Here is a 15369-nt window from a genome sequence, read left to right on the forward strand (position 1 = left end):
AAACTCCATCCCACCAAAACAGGCTTTTCAAACAGCTCTTACACTAAAAGGGCATTATCATAATTTTCACAATTTTACAGTATTATTCCAACCACATAGTGTGAAAATGTACACTGAGTATTCAAAACATTAAGGACACCTTCCTAATATTGAGTTGCACTCCCACTTTTGCCCTCAGAATAACTTAAATTTGTTGGGGCTTTGACTGTACAAGGTGTCGAAGGCATTCCACAGGGATGCTGGCCCATATTGACTCCAATGCTTTCCACAGTTGCATCAAGTTGTCTGGATGTCCTTTGCGTGGTGGGCCATTCTTGATACACATGGGAAATTGTTGAACGTGAAAAACCCAGCAGTGTTGCAGTTCTTGACACAAACCGGTGCACCTGGTACCTACTACCATACCCTGTTCAAAGGCTCTTAAATATTTTGTCTTGCCCATTCACTCTCTGAATGTCATACATACACAATCCATGTCTCAAGGCTTAAACATCCTTCTTTCACCTGTCTCCTCCCCTTCATATACACTGACAAGTGGATTTAACAAGTGACATCACTTTTGTACACTCAGTCTATATAAGACACTGGAAAATCACATCTTTGATTGCACTGGTCCTTTTAGTATTGCTGCAATGCCAAAACGAAATGTAACATTAAAGGAAGGCTTCGATCCGTAATACTTATGATGACTGTTTACTTTTCAAAGAGGAAGTTAGAAATTCCAAAAATCACCATATCCTCGGGTCTACATTCACAATCCTCCATTCACTCTCCTCTAAAGCAACTTCTCATTGTGTCTGTGCCACCCAGGACACTCTGGAAGGTCTGGTCAAAATGGAGCCCATGTCAGACAGTCTGAAGTTCCAGCTCAACGGCCTGTGTCGGTTCTCCAAGGACCTGGGTACTCAGTCAGAGAGAGTGTCCTCCCTTATCAAGGAGTACAACAGGTAAGTCATTCAGCAGCATGATGGATGGGGTCTTACTATACCTGACATTCAAATCATTTGTTTAAATAGTTTTTGGAGTGTGTATTACATACTGTTCTGTTGCAAAGCCATTACATACGCTATGGGCCCGATTCCAAGTTGAGATAAGTAAATAATTTACTTGTTTACGGATGTCAATGAGAGCCAAAATGTAAGTTAAGTATGCAGAATCAGATCTCAAGTCAGAATACCGTCCTGTAGGCGCTGTATACAAGTCAGAATACCGTCCTGTAGGCGCTGTATACAAGTCAGAATACTGTCCTGTAGATGCTGTATACAAGTCAGAATACCGTCCTGTAGATGCTGTATACAAGTCAGAATACCGTCCTGTAGATGCTGTATACAAGTCAGAATACCGTCCTGTAGGCGCTGTATACAAGTCAGAATACCGTCCTGTAGATGCTGTATACAAGTCAGAATACCGTCCTGTAGGCGCTGTATACAAGTCAGAATACCGTCCTGTAGGCGCTGTATACAAGTCAGAATACCGTCCTGTAGGCGCTGTATACAAGTCAGAATACCGTCCTGTAAGCGCTGTATACAAGTCAGAATACCGTCCTGTAGATGCTGTATACAAGTCAGAATACCGTCCTGTAGGCGCTGTAAACAAGTCAGAATACCGTCCTGTAGGCGCTGTATACAAGTCAGAATACCGTCCTGTAGGCGCTGTATACAAGTCAGAATACCGTCCTGTAGGCGCTGTATACAAGTCAGAATACAGTCCTGTAAGCGCTGTATACAAGTCAGAATACCGTCCTGTAGATGCTGTATACAAGTCAGAATACCGTCCTGTAGGCGCTGTAAACAAGTCAGAATACCGTCCTGTAGGCGCTGTATACAAGTCAGAATACCGTCCTGTAGGCGCTGTAAACAAGTCAGAATACCGTCCTGTAGATGCTGTATACAAGTCAGAATACCGTCCTGTAGGCGCTGTATACAAGTCAGAATACCGTCCTGTAAGTCAGAATACGCTGTAAACAAGTCAGAATACCGTCCTGTAGTCAGAATACCGCGCTGTATACAAGTCAGAATACCGTCCTGTAGGCGCTGTAAACAAGTCAGAATACCGTCCTGTAGATGCTGTATACAAGTCAGAATACCGTCCTGTAGGCGCTGTAAACAAGTCAGAATACCGTCCTGTAGGCGCTGTATACAAGTCAGAATACCGTCCTGTAGGCGCTGTATACAAGTCAGAATACCGTCCTGTAGGCGCTGTATACAAGTCAGAATACCGTCCTGTAGGCGCTGTAAACAAATACCGTCCTGTCAGAATACCGTCCTGTAGATGCTGTATACAAGTCAGAATACCGCCCTGTAGGCGCTGTATACAAGTCAGAATACCGTCCTGTAGATGCTGTATACAAGTCAGAATACTGTCCTGTAGGCGCTGTATACAAGTCAGAATACCGTCCTGTAGGCGCTGTATACAAGTCAGAATACCGTCCTGTAGGCGCTGTAAACAAGTCAGAATACCGTCCTGTAGGCGCTGTATACAAGTCAGAATACCGTCCTGTAGATGCTGTATACAAGTCAGAATACTGTCCTGTAGATGCTGTATACAAGTCAGAATACTGTCCTGTAGATGCTGTATACAAGTCAGAATACTGTCCTGTAGGCGCTGTATACAAGTCAGAATACCGTCCTGTAGATGCTGTATACAAGTCAGAATACTGTCCTGTAGGCGCTGTATACAAGTCAGAATACCGTCCTGTAGATGCTGTATACAAGTCAGAATACCGTCCTGTAGGCGCTGTATACAAGTCAGAATACCGCCCTGTAGGCGCTGTATACAAGTCAGAATACCGTCCTGTAGATGCTGTATACAAGTCAGAATACCGTCCTGTAGGCGCTGTATACAAGTCAGAATACCGCCCTGTAGGCGCTGTATACAATTATCTGTCCTCTCTTCTCCCTCCTAGGCTGAGCCTGCAGGCCTCCAGAGAATGCCAAAACAAAGAGAAGCTTCTGGAGCAGGAGTTCCGTGCCGCTTTCCGAGAGTTCCAGCAGTGGCTGGTCAATGCCAAAATCAACACAGCCAAGTGCTTTGATGTGCCTCAGAACCTCAGTGAGGCCTCCTCCAGCCTGCAGAAGATACAGGTACGTTAAGGCCCAGTTTCCCTGGACACAAATCAAGCCTAGTCCATCAGGTTGAATGGATGACCTCCATGAGTTCTTCAATGGAAGTTCTCTATTAAAGCGCTTTTAATCTGTCCAGGAAACCTTTTGTCCTTAAACACATTTGGCCTTGCAAGCACATTTGATTGAATTGGACATTATTTTTTAAAGAATGCATCTTATCTCTTGGCCATTCTGTCTCCACCCCCAAGGAGTTCCTGAGTGACAGGGAGCAGGGCCACTCCAAACTAAATGCTGTGGTGCTCAGTGGTGAGCTGGTGGTCAGTATCGCTGCCAAGGACAGAGTAGATGCTGTCCGGGCCAAAATGAGCAGTGCCAGAGAAGACTGGAAGACTCTGATGTCCAACTTGCACCAGAGGGAGACTGCCCTACAGGTAATTAATTGATGTAAAGTACAGCATGTGAATCCTTTAAGTGGTGAGAATATGTCATCTATTCAGTTTGTATAAAATAAAATACAAATTCACACTCATTGTACTTTACTGTGTCTCGAGAGCAAGCATTTTGCAATTTTAGCAATTTGTGTGATGCTGAAACCTGTTTTGAATTGTGTATCAGAGGTTGCGTTTGTTTCACTCCTATTTCAGAACCTCCAGTCTCAGATGAAGGACTTTGAGGCGAGTGTGGAGCCTCTTCAGGAGTGGCTGAACGGGACAGAGGTTGCTGTACAGGAGAGCAGCACACGACTCCATGACCTCACTGCCAAAAAGCAGGAGTTGCACAAGCTGCAGGTATACATGGCTCTCAGCCTGTCAAATCACGAAGAGCTATCCTCATAACTGTCCCATCATCCCACCAATCACCATGCCTTGCCAGGCACCAGCATGGCCGTTATAGAAGCTCACCATTTCAGCTCAGTCACTGTGAATCAGTGATGGAGTTCCTTCATCGCACTGTCAAAGCTTAACCTAACTGCTCACTGCTCATTTCTGCCCTGCTATCTACCCAATCTACTTTCAAATGCTTCTGCTGTAGGTGTGTTCTCAATTCAGCGTAAATAATAACTGTTTAAAGAGTTGACACTTAACAGCACTGTTCAATGTTTTCAAACGCTTCAAACATCTTTGTCTGTTGTGTTCATTAACCTTCTTTTGATTGCCATGTCATGACAGTATTTCATGTCCATAACATTGACCCAGTCTGCTTTTTCTTCCATGTCATTACAACCCTGGTCTGTAAGTGTTTATGTTAACTTGGCTAACTGTCTCTGTGTGTTGGCTTGCATGCTTCTGTCTCTGTGATAACCTGCTTGTGCCCTTGCAGTCTGTGCTCGAGGAGTTAGCCTCTCAAGAGGTTCAGCTGATAAGGCTCAGAGAGAAGGCCCAGCTACTGTGGGATGGACATGCGGCCAGAAAGAGCTTTGTCCACCGTGTCTCGCAGCTCTCCGCTCAGTACTTAGCTCTAACCAACCTGACCAAGGTAACTAACACCTGCCTGCCCGCCTGTCCACCTGCAAGAGGGCAGGCAGGAGGAACTAGACTGAGGTTTGAGTCATCTCTCCGGTTAAAATTATGTATATAATCAATGAATTTCCAATCTTATAGCTGAAAAATGAAATACTGTAACCAAGAATGTAAACTTACAAAATTACTGCTGCTCTTCTTTTATTCCATACTGAATTTGACCCCTATGGCATTTGTATACACAAACCCCAGGTTCACTTTGAGTTGAATTTGTTACGAGTGTGCAAACGAATGAACACACAGAAACTGACCTATGACATGTGCTATGCTTTGTGGTTCTACAGGAGAAGGCTTCCCGTATCCACCGTATCGTCACTGAGCACCAGCTGTTCTCCCAGGGGCTGAAAGAGCTGCAGAACTGGGTGGCCGACACCAGGCATATGCTGCAGACCTACCGCACTCCCACAGCAGACAAGAACGTCCTGGACTGCAGGATGATCAAGCTGGAGGTACAGTACAACCACCTCTGACCTACATCAAGCTAAGATAAACTTAGCTAAGCTAACTAAACTAAACTAAGCTAACTTTTTATTAGCTAAAATCAAATACAATCAACTAAACTAAACTTGGACTTGGATTATAGAGTAAAAGTTGTTTTAAATCTCCAGTATGTAACGGGTAGCTAAGTTAGCATTGCTACTGCCTTCCAGATGTCTGAACTCATTTTGTAATACATGTATTGACCCTTGATGTGTCTCAGGCGTTGCTGACAGCACGTCAGGAGAAGGAGATCCAGCTGAAGATGCTGGTCACCAGGGGAGAGTCTGTCCAGAGGAACACATCAGTAGAGGGTGTACCAGTAGTCTGCAAGAACATCCAGGACCTCAAAGACTCCTGGGATACCCTGCTTTCCGCCTCCATCCAATGCAAAAGGTTAGCTTCTCTTTTTAATGTCCTGAAAGATTAGAATGCCTTAGTAGAATACTTACTGGGCTATGATAACATCTGATCAAATTGAATATTTGTTTTTACTGTGAACATTCTGAACACAACTGCCAACTTAAGAATGTTGGTCAATGTTGAGACAGTGTACAAGTGCCTTTAGTTGCGATCAGCTAACTGTGTGATATATTTATGTGTACTACACTGTATTCCCTCACAGCCAGTTGGAGGGAGCCCTCTCCCAGTGGACCAGCTACCAGGAGGACGTGTGTCAGTTTGTGGGCTGGGTGGAGCGTGTTGAGGAGAGCCTGGACCCAAGAGACAAACAATGCTCCGAGATGAGAGACAAAACTGCCAACCTGGGCAAAGCCAAGGTACCTGCGGTCATCTACACTGAGTATACCAAACTTTAGCAACACCTTCCTAATATTAAGTTGCAACCCCCCTTTCCCTCAGAACAGTCTCAATTTGTCGGGGCATGGACTCTAGCATTCCACAGGGATGTTGGCCCAATTAGACTCCAATGCTTCCCACAGTTTTGTCAAGTTGGCTGGATGTCCTTTGGGAGGACCATTTTTGATACACACAGGAAAATGTTGAGTGAAAAAGAAACGCCAGCGTTGAAGTTCTTGACACAAACCGGTGCGCCTGGCACCTACTACCATACCCCATTCAAAGGCACTTACATGTTTTGTCCTGCCCATTCACCCTCTAAATGAATAAACGTCTCAATTGTCTCAAGGCTTAAAAATAATTGTTTTACCTGTCTCCTCCCCTTCATCTACACTGATTGGTGAATTTAACAGGTGACATCAATTAGGGATCAAAGCTTTCACCTGGTCAGTCTGTCATGGAAAGAGCAGGTGGCCTCAATGATTTGTACACTCAGTGTATACTACTTTTTCTTACTGACAGTCAATGGGAAATGTGATTGCAAATAATGAACAGTGAAAGGGGAAATAATATCTGGTGCCGGTGCCAATAATAATGGTGAAAGAGGACATCTTTGTCATGTGCCTCTGCCTTGTGAAACATTTTGATAAAGTGACACTAACACAGTGTCATGCCATGGTTTGCTTCAGCTTTAGACAGTGCAAATAATAACGGTGAAAGAGGACATCCCAATTAGCTGCTGCCGAGGAAGTGGCTACTCTTCCTGGGGTCCAAACAGATAACAATACAACAAATAAAATACATAATATACATAAATATACATTGCACTACATTTACATTACAATTTAGTAGGCACTCCTATCCAGAACTAACAACAGCTAGTGCATTTATCTTAACCTGTTTGGGAACTTTAAAAAAAAAAATATTTCACCTTTATTTAACCAGGTAGGCTAGTTGAGAACAAGTTCTCATTTGCAACTGCGACCTGGCCAAGATAAAGCATAGCAGTGTGAACAGACAACACAGAGTTACACATGGAGTAAACAATTAACAAGTCAATAACACAGTAGAAAAAAAAAATGGGCAGTCTATATACAATGTGTGCAAAAGGCATGAGGAGGTAGGCGAATAATACAATTTTGCAGATTAACACTGGAGTGATAAATGATCAGATGGTCATGTACAGGTAGAGATATTGGTGTGCAAAAGAGCAGAAAAGTAAATAAATAAAAAACAGTATAAAAACAGTATGGGAATGAGGTAGGTGAAAATGGGTGGGCTATTTACCAATAGACTATGTACAGCTGCAGCGATCGGTTAGCTGCTCGGATAGCTGATGTTTGAAGTTGGTGAGGGAGATAAAAGTCTCCAACTTCAGCGATTTTTGCAGTTCGTTCCAGTCACAGGCAGCAGAGTACTGGAACGAAAGGCGGCCAAATGAGGTGTTGGCTTTAGGGATGATCAGTGAGATACACCTGCTGGAGCGCGTGCTACGGATGGGTGTTGCCATCGTGACCAGTGAACTGAGATAAGGCGGAGCTTTACCTAGCATGGACTTGTAGATGACCTGGAGCCAGTGGGTCTGGCGACGAATATGTAGCGAGGGCCAGCCGACTAGAGCATACAAGTCGCAGTGGTGGGTGGTATAAGGTGCTCTAGTGACAAAGCGGATGGCACTGTGATAGACTGCATCCAGTTTGCTGAGTAGAGTGTTGGAAGCCGTTTTGTAGATGACATCGCCAAATTCGAGGATTGGTAGGATAGTCAGTTTTACTAGGGTAAGCTTGGCGGCGTGAGTGAAGGAGGCTTTGTTGCGGAATAGAAAGCCGACTCTTGATTTGATTTTCGATTGGAGATGTTTGATGTGAGTCTGGAAGGAGAGTTTGCAGTCTAGCCAGACACCTAGGTACTTATAGATGTCCACATATTCAAGGTCGGAACCATCCAGGGTGGTGATGCTAGTCGGGCATGCGGGTGCAGGCAGCGATCGGTTGAAAAGCATGCATTTGGTTTTACTCGCGTTTAAGAGCAGTTGGAGGCCACGTGCTGTATGGCATTGAAGCTCGTTTGGAGGTTAGATAGCACAGTGTCCAATGACGGGCCAAAAGTATATAGAATGGTGTCGTCTGCGTAGAGGTGGATCAGGGAATCGCCCGCAGCAAGAGCAACATCATTGATATATACAGAGAAAAGAGTCGGCCCGAGAATTGAACCCTGTGGCACCCCCATAGAGACTGCCAGAGGACCGGACAGCATGCCCTCCGATTTGACACACTGAACTCTGTCTGCAAAGTAATTGGTGAACCAGGCAAGGCAGTCATCCGAAAAACCGAGGCTATTGAGTCTGCCGATAAGAATATGGTGATTGACAGAGTCGAAAGCCTTGGCGAGGTCGATGAAGACGGCTGCACAGTACTGTCTTTTATCGATGGCGGTTATGATATCGTTTAGTACCTTGAGTGTGGCTGAGGTGCACCCGTGACCGGCTCAGAAACCAGATTGCACAGCGGAGAAGGTACGGTGGGATTCGAGATGGTCAGTGACCTGTTTGTTGACTTGGCTTTCGAAGACCTTAGATAGGCAGGGCAGGATGGATATAGGTCTATAGCACTTTGGGTCCAGGGTGTCTCCCCCTTTGAAGAGGGGGATGACTGCGGCAGCTTTCCAATCCTTGGGGATCTCAGACGATATGAAAGAGAGGTTGAACAGGCTGGTAATAGGGGTTGCGACAATGGCGGCAGATAGTTTCAGAAATAGAGGGTCCAGATTGTCAAGCCCAGCTGATTTGTACGGGTCCAGGTTTTGCAGCTCTTTCAGAACATCTGCTATCTGGATTTGGGTAAAGGAGAACCTGGACCTGGCCAACAGCCAGTGAAATTGCAGGGCGCCAAATTCAAACAACAGAAATCTCATAAATCAAATTTCTCAAACATACAAGTATTATACAAGTATTAGGCACCACAGTGTCTGATTTCAAAAAGGCTTTACAGCGAAAGCTCCACAAACGATTATGTTAGGTCACCACCAAGTCACAGAAAAACACAGCCATTTTTCCAGCCAAAGAGAGGAGTCACAAAAAGCAGAAATATAGATCAAATTAATCACTAACCTTTGATGATCTTCATCAGATGACACTCATAGGTTTTCATGTTACACAATACATGTATGTTTTGTTCGATAAAGTGCATATTTATATCCAAAAATCTCATTTTACATTGGCGTGTTATGTTCAGTAGTTCCAAAAAATACGGTGATTTTGCAGAGAGCCACATCAATTCACAGAAATACTCATCATAAACATTGATCATAGATACAACTATTATACATGGAACTTTAGATAAACTTCTCCTTAATGCAACCGCTGTATCAGATTTTTTTTTTAAATTACGGAAAAAGCATACCATGCAATAATCTGAGTACGGCGGTCAGAGCCCAAACCAGCCAAAGAAATATCCGCCATGTTGTGTAGTCAACATTAGTCAGAAATAGCATTATAAATATTCACTTACCTTAGATGATCTTCATCAGAATGCACTCCCAGGAATCCCAGTTCCACAATAAATGTTTGATTTGTTCGATGAAGTTCAGAATTTATGTCCATATACCTCCTTTTGTTAGGGCATTTGGTAAACAAATCCAAACGCACGTGCAAGTCCAGTGGAAAGGTCGGACGAAAAGTCCAAAAAGTTATATTACTGGCCGTAGAAACATATCAAACAAAGTATAGAATCAATCTTTAGGATGTTGTTAACATAAATCTTCAATAATGTCCCAACCGGAAAATTCCTTTGTCTGTAGAAAAGCAATGGATCACGAGCTAACTCTCACATGACCGCGCGTCACGAGCCCGTGGCTCTCTGCCAGACCTCTGATTGATTCCCCTCTCATTCAGCCCCCCTTCACAGTAGAAGCCTGAAACAACGTTCTAAGGACTGCTGACATCTAGTGGAAGCCTTAGGAAGTGCAAGATTACCAATATCCCACTGTATCAATAGTTTACTCTGGGCACGCTTTTCATCCAAAAGTGAAAATGCTGCCCCCTATCCCAATGAAGTTAAGATAGCCAAGAGAGACAACCACATATCACAGTCATATCCCAACCACGTATCCATACATACAGTAATACAATATATAATACAATGCACAATACAATAGGAGGGTGCCTCTGCCTTATAAAAAGTCACCAAATGCCAATGTAATAGACGTTTCGTTTTATCCTAAACTAACCTAACCCTGTGTCATGCTGTGGTTTAAATGCAGTAGAAACATTCACATTAGGCCTGATCCATGTTGTGTCTGTTTCAGCTTCTCTATGAGGAGGTTCTTAGCCACAGCAGTCTACTGGACACCATCACCGTGAAGGGAGCCAACATGGCGGAACACTACGTTACCCAGCTAGAGCTCCAGGACCTGCAGGAACGATACCACACCGTCAAGGACAACACCAAGGTATATACAGTACAGCAGTGAAGCATCCATCTCCTTCTCATGTTAGTATCACTTGCCAGACTTATCAAATCGAAATACAACTGCACCGTGAAATGTTTACTTACAAGCCCTTAACCAGCAATGCAGTTCAAGAAATAGAGTTAAGAAAATATTTACTAAATTAACTCAAGTAACACAATAAAATAACAGTAACGAGGCTATATACAGGTGGTACCGGTACTGAGTCAATGTGCGTGGGATACAGGTTAGTCGAGGTAATTTGTACATTTAGGTACGGGGTACGGGAGGAATACCTTGTGGCATTCCTCCCGTGCACAGTGGCTGTGTGAAGACACAAGTCTCATGTTATCATTTCATATTTTTGTAGTAGTTACATGTCTATAATGCACATATTTGTTTTTGTGTTTCCAGACTGCGGTGGGGAAGGCAGAAGAGCTGGTGCAGGTCCACCAGGAGTACGAGAGAGGCCTAAATGTGTTTGAGGCGTGGCTGGAGCAGGAGCAGGAGAAACTGGGCTGCTACACACAGCTAGAGGGGGATGTGGACACTCTGGAGGAGACGCTTCAGAAACTACAGGTCATAACAAGAACATACTGCTGTTTCCACATACAAGAACCAAAGAAGAGTGGCTTTTCCCATTGATCTTGTGCCCTGACGTATTGAATATAATGGACCATATTCCCAAATTGTTGTCTAAACGTATGTTATTCAGCATGGGGAAAATTGCCTAGCTTTGCCTGTCGGCGCGAGATGTATAACGGCGTTGGAATGTCCAGTAATGTTTCGTAATGTTCAGTCTGAATAACAATGACAGCTGCCTCTCTGCATTCATTTCCAGGAGCTGCAGGTCCAGTGCACGGAGGGCGAGGCCCTACTCAACACCCTGCTGGACAGTAGAGACCAGGTTGTGCCCTGGGGTGTCCCCCAAATCGAGGACCGGGTCCTGGAGACCTTGCAGCAGAACTGGAATCTGTACCAGGGTAAGCTGGGAGACACCAGGACCCAGCTCAACAGTACCCTGGCCAAGCTCCGCCAGATGGAGCAAAAGTTTCAGGGTCTGGACAGCTGGCTGAATAGCATGGAGAGCAAAGGTCAACTGAGGAGTCATCGCCGGTCGGACCGTGCCACCAAGGACGCTCAACTCCAACTGATAAAGGTCAGCATCTTCTTCTACAGCGCCTGAGTTTCAGTAGATGATGTTCGATGTTTGTATGTCTCTCTGAGCTTGTCTTCCAATAGGAGGTGCTGGTGTTTCAATAAAGCCCCGTTTCAACTGACACTTAAAATTAGGGAAAATTAGGGCCAATTTCGAGCTGACTGGAATGGATTTCTCAAAATCGAGCTAGCTTGGCCCTGTTTCACAACTGGTGCCTGCTCGATTACAATTTGGGCTGGTGACGCCGTTACTATGCACTATGATCACTGCTGGATGCTGACATAATGTTTAACTAGCTCGTCTGGGCTTGTTGCTGTCTGGTTTGCTTGGTTAACTAGCTAATAGCCAATGCCATGGCAAGCAGGGTAGGAATTAAGCTAGCTAGCTAGTTATGCTAACGATGACGCTAACTGTTTAACTAACTAGCTAACACCAGCAAGCTAAAGACATGGCTCTGAGCCTGGCTGGCACTGGCAGGAGTATGGGCTAACGTTAGTTACAGCATGGTGAGGGTGAATTAAATTATTCAACATTAGCTAAGCCAGCTGCAGTCACATATTGTCTACCTAGCAACATGACATCATTCCTATTTTCTTGAGGCAGTGGAAACACAATTTCAGCCAGCCCACCAAGGCCAGCCCAACCTGGGTTTACTTCAAAGTGCAAATAGAAACAGGGCTTAAATTGTGTGTGTCTCTCTCTCTCTCTCTCTCTCTCTCTCTCTCTCTCTCTCTCTCTCTCTCTCTCTCTCTCTCTCTCTCTCTCTATGTATACAGAGTTGGCAGGAGGAGGTGCTAGTGTACCAGGAGGAGGTGGAGGGTCTGAGTGTTCTAGCCCAGCAGGTCATAGATGAGACCCACATCAGCAGCCGGGTCAGCACCAGAGCTACCCAACTCACCTCCCGCTACCACGCCCTGCTACTGCACCTACTGGTACGACCTGCTCAGTTACACACATAGGCAGGAACACACAAGCATGCACACATACACACACACACAAACCTTGGACTAATTTACACACCCCAGTTTGCTACCACAGTGCAGAATCTCCATTTCTATCGTTTTTTCTTGGGCTGTCTGTTGATGTACTGCAGGAGAGCATCAAGCAACTACAGGTGGAGGTGTGTTGCATCGAGGAGGCCCAGAATGTGCTCAGGACCTTCTCTGATTGGCTGAGCTCGGCCAAGAACAACTTCAGCACCATGGCCATCAGCATCAGTGTAGTAGACCGTCTTACCATGGAGAGGAAGATGAAGACACTGGAGGTACAGTAACAGACTCTTCTTACAGCCGCTGCCCTGAGTCTGGCGAGAGAGACTACAGTCTGAGCTTCAGCTAAATGTAAGCCATGCCTCTAGCAGCTCAGTTGGTAGGCAACAACTTTTATGTCGCAAAAGTAAGCTCTTTTGAAATACTTTTTCAGTGCGGACCTAGTGTACTTCATCACAGTGACACTACCAAGTCTCAAACTCTCTTTGCTTTCTTTCATCCTCTGAAAAGGTTATGGTCACAGGCGTAACTGCTTCTGTTTACTCTCTGTGTGTCTTTTCTCCAGGCTCTTCAGGGTGACATGGAGCAGGGCCACAGCTTCCTGAAGACGATGCGTGAGAAGACAGAGCGGGCCGTGGCCTTCCTGGAGGAACCAGAAGCTGAGCAGCTGAGGGAGGAGGTGGATGCTCATAGATCCCAGCTAGAGGGCCTGATGGCTGGGTTACGCACGGAGCACAGCTCCCTGGAGAAATGCATCTCCCTCTCCAAAGACTTCCTGGACAAGTACAAGGCCCAGGCACAGTGGCTCGCTGAGACCAAGGCTTTGTTAAGCTCACCCATTGAGCTCAAAGCTGAGCTCTACCAGAAGAAGGCCCAGTTAGCCAAATATAAGGTACATAGGCTAGCTGATGTCATGCTAATCTGCTTGGTAGGTCACATGCTGCTGTGTTTACTGTTGATAAACTCAACTTCCCGATCGATATCTGTCTGTCTGTCTGTCTGTCTGGTTGTGCTGCGGTATAAATAATACTTTTCAACAACAGCTGAATGATTTATTGACATTTTAAAGAACATTTTATTCCTCACGTAGACAATCCAGCAGACAGTGCATTCCCACGAGTCAGCGGTGAGGTCAGTGGTTGAGAAAGGAGAGGTTCTGCTGGATATGGTCTGTGACCCCACCATCAGAGACAACATGAACAGGTTGCAGACTGACTACCAGGAACTCTGCACTGCAGCCAAGGTAGGTGTCCTGCATTGAAAGCTGTAATGCTGCGCTTTGGACTCAATGGGTCTACGCGCTACCGTTATACTACATACACTTCTAGCTAGAAGAGTTAGAGGCGCCCTGAAAAAATACCATTAAACATAACCCCTAAACGTCTTATAATTGCTACCACTTGCAGAGATCATCTACTACATTATTAGTGAGCTTCCATCATCTGTAACCATCTTACCTGATTGGTGTGGCTGTGGAGACTTCTACTGTAATTGTCTATGAGAGAAAGTGTTTTGAACTTGTTTTCAGAGCCAAGTCCAGAGTCTGGTGGAGTGGGTGAAGGAGCATGAGTGCTACAACAGTGAGCTCCAGGAGGTGGAGAAGGGGCTCCTACAGATGTCCAGTAGGCTGGTCACCTCAGACTCCATGCAGACATGTAGTATGGAGACGGCCACACAACAACTGGCCCGCCACAAGGTGGGTGACTGACTGATGTTAAGGAATGGAACCGTATGAGAATCAATTAGAATGATATTATGTAATAATTGCCATGGAATTATGCTTCTGAAGTTCAAAACCAACAATCTAAAATGCAATTGTTGTTTACTACTTTTTCTAATCTGAACTCTTGTCTGTCACATTTCTTAGGCAATCATGGAGGAAATAGCTAGTTTTGAGGAGCGCCTGACCAGTCTGAAGGAGAAAGGAGATGACTTGGTGTCCAGCTGTACAACAGACCAGATGCAGGCTAAGACCAGCCAGCAGGTCAAGGCTCACCATCAGGGCACCAGAGACAGCTACTCAGCCATCTGCAGCAGCGCACAGTGTGTGAGTGCTATAGTAACACGCTACGCTGCTCTGCTCTGTTCTACTCTCTTACTGTTTCCATCTCCCTCTAACCTGGCTCATCTTCTCACTTGTCTTGGTGTGTCTGTGTCTTCATCAGGTTTACCAGAGTCTGGACAGAGAACTGCAGAAGCATGTCAGTCACCAGGACACTCTGCAGCAGTGCCAGACCTGGCTCTCCACCGTCAATGAGGAGCTACTGCTGCACTGTCAACCTCCCTTTGGCATGCAGGAGGCCCTCAAACAGGTGTCTGACTGACTGGTTATCCTCTTGCTCTTTTATAGGCAGAGAATGAGAATCAAATGACACAGTAATGTTGTTTCCATGACAACTGGGTTATGCCTTGAAGTTCTGGAATTTCATCACCATTCTGAATTCCTTCATCAAGTCAAATAGAAGGCTCTGCTTCTGACCTCAACTGGACAACCTGATTAATTAATATAAATAACAGGAAATTAACAAATGTTTTATCAAACTGATGACATTTGTCTGTATATTCCCCTATTACCTGTACAGGTGAAGCACTACAGGGCTCTACAGGAGCAGGCCAGTACGTACCTGGACCTGGTGTGTTCTGTGTGTGACTTGTCTGATGATGCTGTGAGAGCCACCACTGCGGAAGTCCAGCAGGTCAAACACACGGTGTGTGGGCTGGTCTTAATGTACATTCACTTCTGGTCATCACATTGTCCCTACAGTATTGACAACAGGGTTTTCACCATAAGATTCAGTTTCAAGTATTTGGCATATATAACATGCTGACCACACCGCTTGTGTTGCAAAATATATTTACACATACATGTTATTCAATAACTGCACACACACTGCTCGCGTGTGTCAGTGAGCATC

At 45.1% G+C, this 15369-nt stretch overlaps 1 protein-coding gene across 1 annotated transcript in view; it reads left to right on the plus strand.

The window, feature by feature from the left end:
- LOC115138845 (nesprin-1-like) overlaps positions 1 to 15369 on the plus strand; it is a 195657-nt gene that overhangs the window by 93289 nt on the left and 86999 nt on the right. The window contains 18 exon segments of the mRNA XM_065025814.1: positions 811 to 947; positions 2906 to 3083; positions 3314 to 3496; positions 3710 to 3853; positions 4870 to 5034; positions 5286 to 5458; positions 5688 to 5841; positions 10166 to 10309; positions 10721 to 10885; positions 11148 to 11465; positions 12242 to 12397; positions 12559 to 12729; positions 13020 to 13346; positions 13545 to 13697; positions 13983 to 14150; positions 14322 to 14501; positions 14620 to 14766; positions 15037 to 15162. Of these exon segments, the coding sequence (XP_064881886.1) occupies positions 811 to 947; positions 2906 to 3083; positions 3314 to 3496; positions 3710 to 3853; positions 4870 to 5034; positions 5286 to 5458; positions 5688 to 5841; positions 10166 to 10309; positions 10721 to 10885; positions 11148 to 11465; positions 12242 to 12397; positions 12559 to 12729; positions 13020 to 13346; positions 13545 to 13697; positions 13983 to 14150; positions 14322 to 14501; positions 14620 to 14766; positions 15037 to 15162 (3189 nt within the window).

Source organism: Oncorhynchus nerka, linkage group LG12 (genome assembly GCF_034236695.1).
Source record: "Oncorhynchus nerka isolate Pitt River linkage group LG12, Oner_Uvic_2.0, whole genome shotgun sequence".
NCBI classification, from domain to species: Eukaryota; Metazoa; Chordata; class Actinopteri; order Salmoniformes; family Salmonidae; genus Oncorhynchus; species Oncorhynchus nerka.